The 16,499-nt window shown below is 47.1% G+C and overlaps 2 protein-coding genes across 7 annotated transcripts in view; both read right to left on the bottom strand.

Moving 5' to 3' along the window:
- FBF1 (Fas binding factor 1) overlaps positions 1 to 5,854 on the bottom strand; it is a 34,349-nt gene extending 28,495 nt beyond the window's left edge. For all 4 annotated transcript variants that reach the window (XM_034790057.1, XM_034790059.1, XM_034790058.1 and 1 more), the window contains exons 1-7: positions 5,754 to 5,854; positions 3,888 to 4,007; positions 3,418 to 3,445; positions 2,505 to 2,546; positions 2,048 to 2,138; positions 1,022 to 1,082; positions 29 to 79 (exon numbers count right to left, since the gene is read on the bottom strand). In XM_034790057.1, coding sequence (XP_034645948.1) covers positions 29 to 79; positions 1,022 to 1,082; positions 2,048 to 2,138; positions 2,505 to 2,546; positions 3,418 to 3,445; positions 3,888 to 3,890 — 276 coding nt within the window. In that variant the 5' untranslated portion in view covers positions 3,891 to 4,007; positions 5,754 to 5,854. The remainder of the gene's footprint in view (positions 1 to 28; positions 80 to 1,021; positions 1,083 to 2,047; positions 2,139 to 2,504; positions 2,547 to 3,417; positions 3,446 to 3,887; positions 4,008 to 5,753) is intronic.
- Positions 5,855 to 11,251: 5,397 nt separating this feature from the next.
- ACOX1 (acyl-CoA oxidase 1) overlaps positions 11,252 to 16,499 on the bottom strand; it is a 41,327-nt gene continuing 36,079 nt past the window's right edge. For all 3 annotated transcript variants that reach the window (XM_034790298.1, XM_034790297.1, XM_034790296.1), the window contains 4 exons: positions 15,693 to 15,798; positions 15,438 to 15,581; positions 14,335 to 14,541; positions 11,252 to 13,576 (listed from right to left, as the gene is read on the bottom strand). In XM_034790298.1, the coding sequence (XP_034646189.1) occupies positions 13,526 to 13,576; positions 14,335 to 14,541; positions 15,438 to 15,581; positions 15,693 to 15,798 (508 nt within the window). In that variant the 3' untranslated portion in view covers positions 11,252 to 13,525. The remainder of the gene's footprint in view (positions 13,577 to 14,334; positions 14,542 to 15,437; positions 15,582 to 15,692; positions 15,799 to 16,499) is intronic.

Here is a 16,499-nt window from a genome sequence, read left to right as displayed (position 1 = left end):
GAAGACTAATGATGTTTTATTCACTTACCTTCAGGGTCTCCAGCAAAGCTTGTGGGTCTACATCTGAGAGGTCGGATTCCTGAGTGCAAAGTCAGGAGAGATGAGATCACACTAACACACATGTAGCACCAGAGGAGGCTCAAGAAAGCCCAATGCACATAAAAGGCATGTTTTTATTTTGCTTAAGTATTTTCACTTGCCTTGGCACGCTCTGCATTCGTTGTTAAATGCCATCTATTCTATATCTAGTCCAAAGTGGAAATGAGCCAGTAAGTAAATCAGACAGGCTGTCCAGGTTACAGTGGAGGTAGCGTGTCTACAGCAGTTACACAAGGAGCTTAGGAGTCACGACTTCTGGGTTCTGTTCCTGACTCTACCACTGATTCACTGTGATCCTGGGAAAGTCACTTCAACTCTCTGCACCTCAGCTTTCCTCATGTGTAATACAGGGGTAATAATACACACCCAACTCCCAGGAGCACTATAAGGCCTATTTCAGTCCTGGTTGTAAAGTGCTTTGAGATCCTTTCATTATGTGTCTTCTGAGGCTTGGGAATTTTTCAGTTCCTTAGGAGAACATGGGTGTTTGGGAAACCCTTGAGCCAAGGAACTTTGTTTCCTTGCTGAAATCGGACTGTGATTGGTGGAAGTGACACTACACCAGGAAGGAAACCTGGATTTTTGCTTTGCTTATCACCAAACAGTGCTTTGTGATACTTTGTCTGATGGGCATTAACTGTATTCCAATGTAAGTCATCCACCACGGCTCAGCACCAACTAGGATGTTTGCTTCTCATTCTCCCACCATCCATCCCCATTTTACAACAACTAGAGGGACATCCAAATAAGATCTGCAGTCAATGGGACTCCTAGAATTAAATGAATCCCTATGGGAACTCGGCGGACTTCAGTGACATTACAGCAGAGCTGAATTTGGTTCTGTGTGTTCATTAGGAACCTCCCCTCACTCAAACTCTCTCTCCTCCTTACCAGCCCCCCCCCCCCCCAGGCCTTAGTTCACCTCTGCTCCTGCACCTTCCTCTGCAGCCATCTTGCTGAAGACACCATCCTCCAAAATGGACCTGCAACAGATGCAGGAGGATTAGGAACCGCCCTGCTACTTGCAGCACACAATCCCAAGAAAGGAGGCCAGGCAGGAGGTTACTGCAGAAGCAGGGCCAGCTCCAGGGTTTTGGTGGCCCCAAGCAGCCAAAAAAAAAAAAAAAAAAAAAAAAAAAACCCTCGCAACCTCTGGGGGCAAAACTGCGGGAGGTCCTCCTTAGCTCCCAGTGGGAGTGAGGGACCATCCGCCGAATTGCCGCCGAATCGCTGGACCTGCCGCCCCTCTCCGGAGTGGCCGCCCCAAGCACCTGCTTGCCAAGCTGGTGCCTGGAGCCAGCCCTGTGCAGAAGCCATCTGCAGCCTGAAGGAGGGACATGTCTCACTCACAGGGAGAGAAGACTGGGAGATGTCCCTGCAGGGCAGGAGTTATTCTGATCTTTACAAGAGGAGTGTAGGTGGAGTTATGCTAGTGCTAGGATGCTATTTCTTCAGACAGAGCTAAATGCTGCCCTCAGCGTCACCTGCATAACCTTATTAAATGGGGTCCTATTATTTCAGTAGGCTGGTGCAGCTGAGGGAAGAATACACCCGTCAGAAGGATGGAGATTTGAGAGCCAGTGGGATCTGGGCACCAAACTCCTAGTTGTGCCTTTGAAAAAATCTCCCCCTAAAGCAACAACTGTAAAGTCCCAAAATAAATGACTAGTAGCAAGAAGTGAAACACAGGACATGGATGAGGAGCTCATGGGGTGCAGGGACACCAGCAAGCAGCGTGGTTTGAGCATTGGCCTGCTGAACCCAGGGTTGTGAGCTCAATCCTTGAGGGGGCCATTTAGGGATCTGGGGCAAAAATCTGTCTGGGGATTGGTCCTGCTTTGAGCAGGGGGTTGGACTAGATGACCTCCTGGGGTCCCTTCCAATCCTGACATTCTATAAGTCTCCCTCTTCGATCTCTTATTTAATAGCGTGATTCAGACGTACTCACTTTTTGCTGGCTTTGGAGACGATGTCCCTGGTTCTCCTTCCACTGCCCCCAGGGTGCTGGGAAGGCTTGTTGGATTTAATGGGGGTTTCGTCTAGAAACAAATCATGGAGAATATGGAACTTGCTCCAGACCTTTGCTCCAAAAGCTGCATATCAAGTACCACCTTCACTACTAACCCCCCTCCCACACTGATGTCAGCTGAGGAGCCAAGGACTAAATGGACTGCATGGAAATTAAACATCCCTTTTACCGAGAGGGGGTCCCTAGAGGACAGGGTTCATGCACCGTGGCAGGGGAAGTTTGTGCTTCCACAGCCAGTGCTGTAGCTGCTCTATGAAGAAATAGAAGGCTTCATTCTCCAAGGCTGCCAAGCCAGCACTTCTCACCAGCTCTACATCCACATGGGGGGGGGGGGGGGGCAGAAGCACCTTTTCAATGTCAATGAAAGAGCATTTACCATCATCTCCCAGGAGGTCACTGAGCATGTCCTGGATGGAACCTAGAATGAAACAGAGCAAGGCCATCCCATGAGGGGAGCTGGCCAACACATGGAATAAAAGCAGTTTTTCAGACATTCAGAGAGCACTTGGTCTAATCGAAAGCCTCCAATCTCAAGCACATATGCATCATCAGCATAAGGTCTGGGGTTCCTCCTGGTCAGCCTAAAGATGATGGATGAAATCCTGGCCCGACTGAAGTTGACGGCAAAACTTCCACTGACTTCAGTGGGGCCAAGTTTCCAGTCCATATCTTGTGAACATAAGAAAGTGTGGCCCAGATGGGGCTCTCGATAGAGAAGTTTGCCCTCACCTGGCCAAAGTAGGGGATTTCTTTATTTATTAGATTTGCAAGATGCCCACCCCCCATCACTCAGTCGCTGGGCACATGTAGAGATTAAAGTAATCTAATGAGGCTCTCGTTCTAATATGTGAAGGACTTCTAAGCCACAAAGGCTTAGAAAGCCAGAAGCTGTTCTGTACTGTGGCAGCGTATAATGGAGGGAGACAGCCTCTGTCATATCAACAGGGAATTGAGGCTGATGGGGGGAAGAACAAGTTGAGGTTGATCAAGGTATAGTCTCCACTGGATCTGCATAATTCCCCATGGGAGGGAAACATGCCCCTATGTTAAAGGTTGCCTGATTCAAGAGGCAGCTGAATTCCACCGCTGATTCAGCAATGCCTTAACACAAGCAATACTAACACTTCGCATGTTCATATCTTGGAGACAAGGAACCTGAAGCCAGTAGCCAGGATTCCCCCTTGTACTTGTGGGGGTGTCAGTGACCCCTCAAGCATTGGTGTACCTTTACCCCACCTCTTCTCAAACAGCCCAAAGGGTAGCGTAGAGAAACACACAAGTGTACATACCTTTTAAACCTTTCTTGGGTTTTGCAGCCTAACAGAAAAAGAAAAGTTCCCTTGTTACAAGAATAAAAGCACTGAAAGCAAGACTTGTCGTCTAACTTGGACTTTTCATGCAAGCTGTTAACTCTCTGCATCACAGAACTGCCGTTCAGATAATTCTTGGGCCAGATTCATCCCACATCTGACATGTCACGATCACCACAGTGAACTCTGGGTCATCCATCTAGGAAGTCAGACTCCTCCACGCAACCCCAAGCAACACTAGAAATCCTCCTCAATGGAGTCTGCACCAGGTAATGAACAAAGATTACTATAGGAGACTGCAACCAGCATAGTTCCTTCTGAGCAAACGGGATTTGCCATCAAAACCTGCCAGCACACCTGAGCCAGTGCATGTCACAGAAATGAAATCAAAGTGATTCTGTTCTAGAGGACATGAGACTGCTATCCAATAGTGTTTACTTTATCCTTACCATCTCATGGCTTCCAACAGTTCTCCCTCACCGGTGATTCAGTTTATACAGCCCTTCAGTCTTCACCTTCACATACTATAGAATCCTTTAGTACAGCGCTCATATATACTTGATCCTCACCTAGGGAAAGGGAGAGTTAAAACTTCCTGATTCACCTTCATGTTCAACAGGAGCTTTGTGAAATGGAATTCCTTTTGCAGTCGAGACGTCAAGTTTTCGACCCCTCTGCTTTCTCAGACTCACTCATTAGAATAAAGTGATTTCCTTAGGAAAACCATAAAATGCTTCAAAGCCATTAACAAGTTAATTAAGCCTTGAAATACTCCTGTGTGATGGGTAAATGTGATTATTCCTGTTTCATACATGTACATTTAGGCACAGAGAGTGTGTCAGTGATTTGCCTGTCTGCTTATCTTTCGGGATTGCTTGTCAAATACTCACCAAACTAATATTTGGGGGCTAAGTAAATCAAGTCAAATGTCAAACCAGGGGCAGGGCTGGGAATATAATCCACATCGTCTGCTGTGCCCCAAACCCCAGAGTATCCTTCCTCTCACAGTAAATTAAGCATTTTTTTGATTGCCTATAAAGTAGACATACCCAAACTTCACTCAGCTGTGAGTCCCATGGGCACCTTGCCAGGATCGGGAAGGTCACATTCAATTTGTATAAAATGGAGTAGATTATAATCATCCTTGATTTGATTTAAAGATGTAGAGCCCACAGAAACTCCAGATCCCAGCATGCAATGCTGCTTCTTGATCTGATCGGTCTAGTAATACACAGATGTGGACTGAAAATACTGCAGGTCCCAGCACGTAATGCTCCTCGAGCCAAGCAGCCCTTTAACACACAGAATACAGCCTGCAGCAACAGCAGGCCCTGCTCAGCTCCATCTTGCTTCAAGTAACCCTGAAGTAGGGATGGGGGCTTCAAGTTCCCAAGTGCAACATGCATCTACTGCTTGGATCAAGATGGAGCACTGCGTGCTGGGACCTGATATGTCCACATACAGCTTGGCTCAGGGTGGGCCTTGGACTTGGTCTTGTCTGTGACCTGTGTCCTCTTTAGTAAACACAGGCCCTGCAGACAGCATTTAGATCACACTTCATTCAAATCATTATCGCTGCCATCCCGATTGGAGGCAAGTGCCTCCTACAGGAGTTAAAACCCACTGTCCACTTGCCAGTGGCAAGTAGCAACTTTCTCTCACGAATGGCGGAATCTGGTTTAGTAGCTTGTGCAAACTTTCAGGAGCGTTTCTAGCTGCCAGATCAGTGATCTCTTCCTGAGTCTGCAGACAGACAGTTCCATTGCCCCAGTTACTGCTCAGGGCCGTCCATGTTCCAGTCGCCTCCATTTCCACCCGGGCTTTTCAGAGCCCCCTGGGCAGCAAGGAAGCTGAGGTCACTGGCATGGGGGTCACTCACTCTGCTGCTCCTGGGGAAAGCTCTGAGCAGCAGCAGAGGAAGAGGCGCTGGGGGATGGAGAGGGAAGAGCAGCAGGTGGGAGGAGAGGAACAGGGAAAAGCCCTTTCCAGCAGCAGGAAGGGCTGGTTGGTTTCAAGGGGCTCAGACACCGACCGACTAGCCAGGGGCTGCTACAGAAAGTGACGCCCCCAAGCAGCTGAGCTGATGGCGTTAGAGCGCCCCCAGCCCTGCCCCTGGCTAGCAGGGGGTCTCTGCCCCGCTTCCCTGCACCCCCGCGGCTCAGGCTCCATGGCCGGGCACCGGCCCGCCCCGGATAGCGCCCGAAGCGCGGCGGGGAAGCACCCTGGTTACCATAGCGCCCAGCCTCCAGCCCCAGAGAACACCCTCCACCCCCCCCCCAGCGCCCGGAGACAGGCAACAACACTCCAGCGCTCACCCTCCGGCCGCAGGGATCCTGCCCGGGACACCGGGAGCCGAGATCCCAAGCGACTCCGGGAGTTGTAGTTCCTTGGCCAGTTTCTTTCTTGGAGAGCCGGCTCTGGAGCAGGAAAGGAACTACATCTCCCAGCATTCCCTTGGTGGCTATCAACAGGAAAGGGAGGGGGAGGGAGTGGAGAAGCTGCCGGGGCTGATGAGACCCCAGTCCCAGTGAGCTGCTGCCCAGCCTCCGAAATCATCCAGGCTGCGCCTTCTGCGCGAATACGTGCTAGCTGAGAGGTGCATGGGAATTGGGGGTCCCTGCTGCAGGGGGTGGGCCTCTCAGGTACTTAAAGCCATGGCCTGGAAGAGAGAGAAGCACCTAACTGCAGAGTCTCCTGCTGCCTAGGGCCAGCAATGAGTATTGGGAGTCCCTAATGCTGCAAGGTTCAAGCATGCTCAGGCTGGGAATTGCCCCCGCTCCTAGGGCTAGTAACTAGGGTTGCCAACTTCCTAATTGCACAAAACCGAACACCCTAGCCCTGGCCTCGCCCCGTCCCCGCGGCCCCACTCACTACATTCCCCCTCCCTCCCTCCCTCCCTCATTTTCATGGGCTGGGGCAGGGGGTTGGGGTGCAGGCTCTAGGGTGGAACCGGAGATAAGGGGTTCAGGGTGTGGGAGGGGACTCTGGGCTGGGGGAGTGGGATGCCGGGGTGGGGGGTTGAGAGCTCCGGCTGGGGTTGTAGGCTCTGGGGTGGGGCCAGGGATGAGGGGTTCAGGGTGGGAGGGGACTCTGGGATGGGGGAGTGGGATGCCGGGGGGGGGGGGGGGGGGGTGGGGGGCCCGGGGGGGGGGGGTAAGCTCGGGGGGGGGGCCAGGGATGAGGGGTTGGGGATGCGGGAAGGGGTTTTTGGGGGGTGAGCTCAGGACAGGGGCTCAGGTTGGAGTGTGGGCTTATCTCGGGCAGCTCCTGAGCAGCAGGGCTAAGGCAGGATCCCTGCCTGTCCTGGCACTACACTGCACTCCGGACGCAGCCAGTAGGTCTGGCTCCTAGGCAAGAGTCTCTGTGCACTGCTCTTGCCTGCAGGCACTGCCCCCACCCCAGCTCCCCTTGGCTGCAATTCCGGGCCAATGGGAGTTCGGAGCCAGTGCTTGGGGTGGAGGCAGCACCTGGAGCCCCATGGCCACCCCTGTCTAGGAACCAGACCTGCTGGCCACTTCCGGGGTGCAGCACGGTGCCAGAACAGGTAGGGACTAGCCTACCTTAGACCCGCAGCACCATCGACCAGACTTTTAACGGCCTGGTCGGCAGTGCTGACCGGAGCCGCCGGGGTCCCTTTTTGACTGGGCATTCCGGTCAAAAAACAGACACCTGACAACCCTACTAGAAGCTGTAGGTGTCTAAGTAATTGGCCCCATGGCTGCAGCCAGAGAAGCTACAGCTCCATGACTGCCAGGGGCCTTTAAGCTGGGAGCAGCCAAAGAAACTGGAGTTAACCTCAAGGAACAGAGGTCACCAGTGGGAAAGGAATGTCAAGGGGAGCAGGGAAAGAGGAAGCAGGTCAGGCTTGCAGGGGGAGAATAGGACCAGGTGGCTGGGGAGCACCTCCAACGTAGAAGGGAAAGAAGCATGGGGAGTGGTGGTGGTGGTGACCAGGTAGTGGAATAGCATGTAGTTGGGAGCAGAGTGAGAAAGAAGGCTGCAGGTTCCCAGGGGCTAAGTGCTCACTGACCCAGGGTTGGGGAAATGGTATTTGCAAGTGGCTTGGTCAAATGGCAGGACAGGCAATGGGAGAGGGATGTGTCAGAACTTATCAGGTATCTGCTGACTGGGGAAGTTTATTGAGTTGAGGCAAGGACCACATACAGTCACTAGTGAAATAGGGTGGTACTGGAGATATAGCTACAGAACTTATGAATGAGGAAGGAGATAAAACTATGGGAAAGCTTTCCCTGATCACTATGAAAGTTCTGCTCACTGTGGACACTGGTAAACCCACATAGGTACTGCTCAATGAGAGAAACTAGGGCCTGAGGAAGCTGTGTATAGCAATACATAGAGTCTTGCAGAGGTGTGTAATCAATATGGAAAAGGTCTGAGATTGAAGAGTTTCAGACAGTGGATTTCTCTAAGTGCTAGGCTGTAGCTGGTACCTACATTCACTCTGTGCACACATACACAAATGTCAGCACGACAGCTGAAAAGGACACTACTCCACGGTGATGCAAGTGTTGGTAGAGCTCAAAGCCCACTTTCTAGACACGCAGGCTGCCCAGATGGAAGATGAGGATACATATTTAAGAACTCTAGGTATACACTAAGCAGGGTGATGATGGAGTTCAGCAGTGCAGCTGCCCATGAAGAGATTTGGTGTCTGCTTTAAGCCAAAGGCAGCTAGATTAACTCCTGAATAGAGGCCCTCCTCTAATCTCCAGTAAGTAAGTAGAAAAGGGGAAGCTTACTTAAGAACATAGACATAGAATATCAGGGTTGGAAGAGACCTCAGGAGATCATACATTGAGCTCACTCAGAAGCAGTTGCTAGGGAGAAAGTATATTAATTGAACATAGCCACACTGGGTCAGATCCATGGTCCACCTAGGCCAATATCCTGTCTCAGATGGTGGCCAGTGTCAGATGCTCCTGAGGGAATGAATAGAACATGGCAATTTAAGTGATCCATCCCTTGTTGGCCTGTCCCAGCTTCTGCAGCATGGGGCTGCATCCCTGATCATCTTGGCTAATAGTCATTGATGGTCAGGGATCCTATCCTCCACCAACTTATCTAATTCTTTGTTTAACCCAATTAGACTTTTAGCCTTCACAACATCCCCTGGCATGGAGTTCCACAGATTGACTGTGCATCATGAGAAGTACTTCCTTTTGTTTTAAATTTGCTATTACTTTCATCTGGTGGTACCGTGTTCTGTGAAGGGGGCAGATAACTAACACTTCCCTATTCATTTTCTCTACTCCATTCATGATTTTATAGACTTTTTTGTATTTCCCCACCTCCCTCATCTCTTTTTCAAGCTGAACAATCCTAGTATTTTTCCATCTCTCCTCATAGAGAAGCTTTTCCATACCCCTCATATTTTCATTGCCCTTCTCTGCAACTTTTCAAATTTTAATATATCTTTCGTGAGACAAGGTGATCAGAACTGCAAGCAGTATTCAAGGGGCGGCGTACCATGGATTTATATGGTGATACCATAATTTCTGTTATCTTTGTCCTAATGGTTCCTAACATTCTGTTATCTGATCAATGTGCAATGGCGGTCACAAAAGCTGTTTTCAGGGAACCATCCATGATGACTCCAAGATCTTTTTCTTGAGTGGTAACGGCTAATTTAGACCTCATCATTTTGTTTGAACAGTTAGGATTTTTTTCCAATGTGCATTACTTTGCACTTTACAACATTAATTTCATCTGCCATTTTGTTGCCCAGTCACCCAGTTTTGTGAAATCTCTATTGGAACTCTGCAGCCAATTTTGGACATAACTATCTTGAGGTATAAGGGATTACTGGGAAGTGTCTTCTTAAAGTTATCCCATAGAATGCCTCGCAACGTGAATATAACTGGTGCAGAGTGGTTATGGAAGTGTAAGCAAGGCCTTTATTTGAGTACAGGAGCAGGACCCTTTGAAGTAGGGTGGCAGCAAAATCAGTACTGTCCATCTACTGTATCGACAGCTTAGACTGAACCAGTGCTGACTGGAGCAGTTAGACTTGCCCAGCCCTTGTGAACCAATACAAACACTTGTGTAGTGAATATGAGGCTTTACCAACTTGCCAGGTATTTGAAGCAGCCCTACATGAGCCAAAGCTCTGAAGTGTATATTGGTCTTAAGATACGTCCTGTGTACTTACTGCTTTAGCAAATATAGCAGAGGAACAACTTGAACTGAGCATGGCAGATGGGGGAAAATCATTGCCAAGAAACCATAGAAAACAAATTGCAAAGGAATGTTTCTTGTAAACAGTGCAACATTGAATGTAAATATTGCACTGTTTACAAGACATTTCTTAAACAATCACTCCAATAGAAATTTCATACTAGACAGGTTGAGAGTAACTGAGCAAATCTAAGGGGCAAGAAATATAGTTTGCCAAAAGTAGTTCAAGTCACCTATCTCTGCACCAAACTTGATTGAAACTTCTGGAAGCAGCATTTTAACAAGCATGACAGAGCTCACATGAACACAGGATTACCTTCAAACTAGCACTGAACAGAAATTAAAAGATAGCTAATGTCTTTCCTATCTAGTCCCGCTCCTTAGACAAGTATAGAATTGTTCCCTTCACTATGTTTTTCTAATCCTTTTCCAGTCATTTAAAATGTCTGGAGAGAGAGTGGTGCAGGTGCCTTCCTTGGAAGACTTTCAGTCTTTGCCGAGAAGCATCCCCTAATTAAAATTCCAAAATCTCAGAGATCTTGTGTTCAATGAAACCCAATTCAGTAGCCTATACATTGCATGAACATGAGAAGCATATATTTTGACAAGCAATGCAATTATTTGACTTAGCGCTTGCCTACATTTAAAATACTACACTGGCACAGCTGCGTTGCTGTAGTGCTTCAGCATAGATGCCACCTTAGGGGTTCTTCCATCAGCCTCAGTAAATCCACCTCCATGAAAGATGGTAGCTACATTGACAGTAGAATTCTTCTGTCAACCTAGTGCTATCCACACAGGGACTGATGTCGGCTTAACAGCTCTGCTCAGGGGTGCAGATTATTCACACCCCTGATCAATATAATTAAACAGATTAATTTTCTAGTGTAGACCAGGCCCTAGCAGTCACTTGCTTAAGCTAAACAGGTACTATTACACTTCAGGAAACAATTGATTTAATTTTGTTGTGCGAAAGCGATGAGTTAACATGGTAGAGCACCATGACAAGCTACAAATTGACATGCTTCAGCCATTATCAATATTACAATTTATCATTTCTGCCAAGTGGTAACATTTAGTTTTTAAGATGATTAACTAGCAATCAGTTCAGAAAAGATTGGGTGAATCATTAAAATTGTTGTAGCTCATTAGAAATAAACAAAGCAGACACCGTTTGCTAACAATTATGATAGTTTTGCCCTATTTTTTTTTTTAGGGGGTGATATTTGAGTTGGCAATTATTTTTTAAAAAGGCTTCTGCTCAATAAAGAAGTTTCTAGCTATCTTTACTCTATCATTAGTATATGCTATATTGTGTTTACTGTTCTAGAGTGCTCTGAGAATCAAAGTAGAAGGTAACATTAAAAATAAGTTAATTAACAAATTGATCTGACAGACAGTTTTGGGAAGTTTAGTAATATAGTTGGGCTGAAAGATAAAGCCATCCGATTTTTTACACTACTGATTGGTAGCAGCTCTAGCACCTGTCGCCACCAAAAAAAGCCCAGTTTGGCTTCAATCTTATCAGTTTAATAGACGATTCTACTCCATCCAGTGTGTTAGAAGAATCAATGCAGACACATGCACAAGAGTTAGAAAATGAAAGAATTTGCAACTGTTTTGTTTGAAAATGAGTTTCTGTAGTTTATTAAGTCTGTACATATATTCTGCTAGTGATGTTCTTTATCAATCTTTAACCCTTCCCCTGCGGATTCTCCAATGCCCCTTGTCAACAGTGTTCCACTGAATTAAGCGGAAGGCAAGGGCACACTTCTTATACTGAACAGCACAGAAGATACATTTGACCTGGAAGGTTCAGCAGCAAAAAGTTTTGATTTTTTTTTAAATTATGTATGTCAGTCCAGGTTTAATACACTGAGCTACCCTTTCTAGTTGAAGAGATTAGTGCAAAAATGCCTCTGTGGAAATGTTGTCCAAAGCTACAGATTTTCACAACAGGGTGCCAAAACACTTAGAGACCCAGCTTCTCCAGAGGTTTAGTCTCATCTCTGGACCACAGGATTACGGCTTATCCTGAAGGGAGCTCTTTAAACTTAAAGTTGCTGCTCTTCACTTGTTTTGGAAAAAGGATTTCTGGAAGAGGACAAACTTAAACCATTTTCTGGTTTTCAGGATTATGATTTCACAGAGGATTGGTTAAAAGCTAAGTCTTTAATCTGTTAATACAGAAAGCAATTGTGTAAGTCTCAATTCAGTACTAACAGGGACTTTTTTAAACATTTCAGAGAAATCTCATTGGAAGTTAACGGGGAAAAGACGGCAGATGTTCCACTAGGACACCAGTTCTCAAACTATGGGGCGTGCTTCCCAAGGGAGGCGCAGGAATGCGTCAAGGGTTTTGGTTTTTTAAAAGAGCTCTGGCTGTTAGCTCCGAGTGACTGGGGCTCAGCACACACAAGAGGCAGGGATAAAGAGGGCAGCTGGAGCCTCACCACGTGGGCTCGGGCTTTCCTTCCCCCATTTGCTCAATCTCTCACCTAGAGGTGGCAGAGCTCTGGCTGTCAGCCCTGGATCGGAAGCAGTAGCACAGAAGGAAGATGGGTGATAATGGGGCATTGCGACCCTTATTTCAGTGCTGCTGCTGGCACGGCGTTGCCTTCAGAGCTGGGTGCCCAGCCAGCAGTCGCTGCTCTGCCTTCAGAGCTGGGTGGTGGTATATACACTGGGGCGCATAAACGACTACCGACACAAAGAAGGAGGGGCCTGATCAAAGAAGTTTGAGAACCATTGCACTAGGAGAGACTGTTGAGAGTTTCCATGCAACACATGTTTGGACACAGTACATCACAGAGCAAGACCAATGGGGCTAAAAGACCCCAAACCAACCAACTTTTGCTATCAAATACTGGCAAGCACTAGTTGCACAATTGGTCAGATTTGCAATTTCCCACCAGCAAATGTGGCTTTTGACAGCATACTTATATATTAGTATTTGTAAAGTGTTTTGCAGATGTGAAGTACTATGGAAACGCTAAAGATTAAAAAGATGGCAGAACTCCCATTAACATGCTCCTGGCTGAAATGTGCCTTGGTGGAGGAAGGGGGGGGACAGAATAGTGTCACTGTTTTCTCTCCAAAGCTGCCATTAGTTGAGAGCCTCAAAGAGGGGAGGGTGCCAGTGATGGACATGGGGGTGTTTGCGGGTCAAAGAAAGGATGGAATGAAATACCAGGGAGAAAGCTCACTGGATGATTTGATTGAGGATGAGCTCCAGAGGGGAAAAAGGGGATATAATTCCGAAGTGCATCTGGAAGGTCCTGATGCAGGGAAGGAGGTTCAGTGCTGGGCCCAGAGAGACAGGAGTAATTAACTGGGAGAGAGATGGATTAAAATGGAGAATATCACAGAGCTTTGATTAAGACCCAACTCCCTGCGTAAACCCTTGGATCCTGACCAGTTCACGTTGGCGTCACTGTGCACAGCAAGGTGCAGGATGATTCAGTCAGCAGCTGTGTGTGTATATTGGGGTGCACCATGGTGGCAGAAGGGTGTTGCTGAGTTAAAAGTGTGGTTTTTAACAAGCCGTAGCTGTTCGTCAGCAGCTATTGCCTGAATGCAGTTAACTACTTAGTAGTAAAATTCTGCTATGCTTTCCAGATGAGTGACCTCTGCAGTTAGCAGCTTCACAAATGGAAGGCTTGCATGAATCTGTACAACTTTCCCTAATGCTTAAAAGGATCATTTCTCAAGGATTATAATTGCACTTTAAAAAAAGCAAATCCACTTCTTATGAAATCTCTCTAATTTCCCCCACCCTACCCTGTCAATATATAAAAATGGAAAGAGGCTACAAATTATTTACTGTCCTACAGTTATTGGGATTTCAAAGATTTGATTCAGGTGCCTGAAGGAAAGCAATGACATCCAGTTTTCACAGCTTGGCTTGCATTGGCTTCAGATGTTTGTGGAAAGACTCATGAACCTGTAGGGGGGGAACAAAGGGAAATTAGATCAAAATAATTTCTTGTTATGTTTTTATTTTTAAACACATACCCTGCAGGATCAAAAGTGGGCGTATCTATACAAATAGAGAACCAGTGAAACAGCCACTTCTGCACTATGCGAGTAGCAGTCAAAAGAGGGAAATCTGGCCAGAACACTGGAACAAGCTGCCTCCCCCAACTATTCCGCACAAGAAGCTCCATGGAATCTTTAATGTCTATGGAGAGTGGACAAGCCTGTTTAAAAAATATTAAATCCCCACAGGAAACTGCATGCTCCCAGTTGACCTTGAGAGGACAAAGGGCTGATTGACCCTGTTGGGATTCCTAGCAGTGTTTACAAGAGGTCCGGCTTAGTCTCAGGTTCGAGATACCTAATCTACTATGGACCTAAACAAGGCAAGTGGAAAGCTACAGTATATTGGCAGGGTACTGTATTCTATCCTGTTTTCCGAGATGGAGAACTGTCCATGGCTCATTACCATATAGGTCTCTGGTTTTTGACTACAGCAGCTGCAAACGGATTCAGAAATGCAGCAGGTATTGTCAAAAACCTAGAGGGCAACTGTCAGTTTCTTTCCTCATTAAAAATAGTCACACTTTGTAATGGCTTTTTTTTTTTTTTTTGGCAGAATCTTCCAGCAGGGCTTTTGTAGCTGCAGTTGCTTTGGGCTGAATCATCTGGTTCCATGACAAGTAGAGTAGGAACTAGGAGGGAGAAATAAGGGTTCCTCCTTACCTCGGTTTTGTTTAGTGGGGATTTCTTTGCCCATTCAAACATATTCTCGTAGATGTTGCCATCATACCGGCCAAGCACAGATCCAAGGTGATTATCATGAAAATCAAAGGCATCAACTAGTGCTACAGCATTGGGACGGATTGCAGTCAGAAGCTCCTTCACACGCTGGTACACCTGAGTAACCTGTGCATCTGTCAAAATGCCCGCCTGGGAAAAAAGCCAAGAGACTTATCAGAACATAATCTAATTACACGCACCAACTCTCATGGCTCTGTGAGAGATTAGACTGCAGGTCAACTCTGCCCTACAGGGAAGGCCAGTGTGTCAAAATATTAGAGATAGTAAAATGCTAAGTAATTGCATTGGTCTTCTAGACAGGAGGAAGAAGACCATCCCTTCAGCCTCTTTCCTCTTAGTGAGGGGACTCCAAAGAATGAAAGTGCCTATATTTTAACCCCCAAAATCAGAAGTTCTCTTAGCACTTGCATTATATTAAATCCTTCCTGTTTTCATAACTCTGTTTGGTAAATGGAAGAGGCGTCAATGAGAGACCATACTTATGTCAGCATGAACTTACAAAACCCCACTGTTTGTACACGTATGCACCAGCACCATTGGAGTTAAGAGATAAAGAGAAGTAGCTTGGATCAGACCACTTGGATACTCTGACAGGAGACTGATCAAGGTAAAAGGTTTTGAAGACCAAGCCCTTTTCTTCTGTGCTTATTTACAAATGGGTACTGTCCACGCTGGGGTGTGTATACAATTATTGGCATCATCACATGTGCATGATATCCATCTCTTATTATCTCCCTATTGATACTACGCAACCTACCAGCAACTGACCCGAAAACAAGAAGCCAGTCTAAAGAGATGAATCGTCGACCATATCCTAATGGCCATCCAACTCTGCCTTTGGAGGGCTGCCAGAGGAAGCTAATTCCAGAGCCCCCTCTGAAATAGCTCTGCCTTATGCCAGGTTTAATCCTGAAGCTCACAAGCCTGAACACTCCAGGTAATTGCAGTTGTCGTCCATTTCACAGTAACTTCAGACCAGAGCACTGTGGCCCTTGAGATCTGGGATACTAAACTGTGATACTGACCTGCAGGAAATCCCCTGTGTGCTTACTGATTCCATAGAGCGCATACAGGAGACACAGACTGTTCATCACAGCATGGACAGCTGCATCATTAATTTCTGAGAGCTGTGTTGTGAAAAGCTTCACCACCACATAGTGACAGTGTGCCTGCAAAAGTGGTATATAAAAACAGTAGGGAATTCAAGGTCAGAAGCAGAAGACATAAGAATGTAGAGTTGAGATGCTTCCAAAATATGCTTATTTAGTGACATTACTGACCTCAGATGCTCGCACCAGGTCAACAGAGGTTCGGTTCCAGGCATCCTCCTGGCTCTTCCTGCGGTTCAGCTCAGCTTTCAAGTTCTTTGCTGCCGCTTCAACAAGCCTGTTTCACACAAGGTGTGTGGGGAGGGTGGGTGAAGAGAGAAACAGAGTCTGCAAAGTGGCCTCATACCAACAATACAGTGGAATCACATCTTACGCGGGGGTTAGGTTCTAAGGTCAGCACGTAAGAGGAAAATTGCATATAGTGAAAATTACCATTAAGTACAGTACACACAATACAATGTATATACAGTATACACTGTACACACTAGAACAGGGGTCCTCAACCTACGGCATGCGTGCCAAAGGTGGCACACGAGCCAATTTTTTTTTTTTTTTAATGGCAGGCTGCGTGTCCCGGCTGCCGCTGACCCTGCTGCCGGCCTGGGGTTCCGTTCACTCAGCCGGTAGCAGGCTGAGCGGGGCCAGCGGCCGGGACCCCGGCTGGCAGGAGCCGGCGGATGGAACCCCAGACCAGCAGTCTGGGATACCAGCCGCCGGCCCCGCTCAGCCTGCACTATTTAAATTCTTATTTTTCTCTGGCCAAGCGTGTATAGTTGAATTCGCGCAAAGTTAAATGCGCTTGTGATGCAACCCTTCTGTACCAACTATAGAAAATTCACAGAAACTGGCTTAAGTCTTGCTGATGCATTAGGCACTAAGGAGCTCAATTCTCACCCCATCCCAACATTTTCTGTTCCAGAACCCGCATGTTTACTGGTGCAACTAGGATGGCATGGCTACATCAGAGTAGTATTAGGA

This window comes from Trachemys scripta, chromosome 14 (genome assembly GCF_013100865.1).
Source record: "Trachemys scripta elegans isolate TJP31775 chromosome 14, CAS_Tse_1.0, whole genome shotgun sequence".
NCBI classification, from domain to species: domain Eukaryota; kingdom Metazoa; phylum Chordata; order Testudines; family Emydidae; genus Trachemys; species Trachemys scripta.
This window is presented reverse-complemented; position numbering and strand designations above follow the sequence as displayed.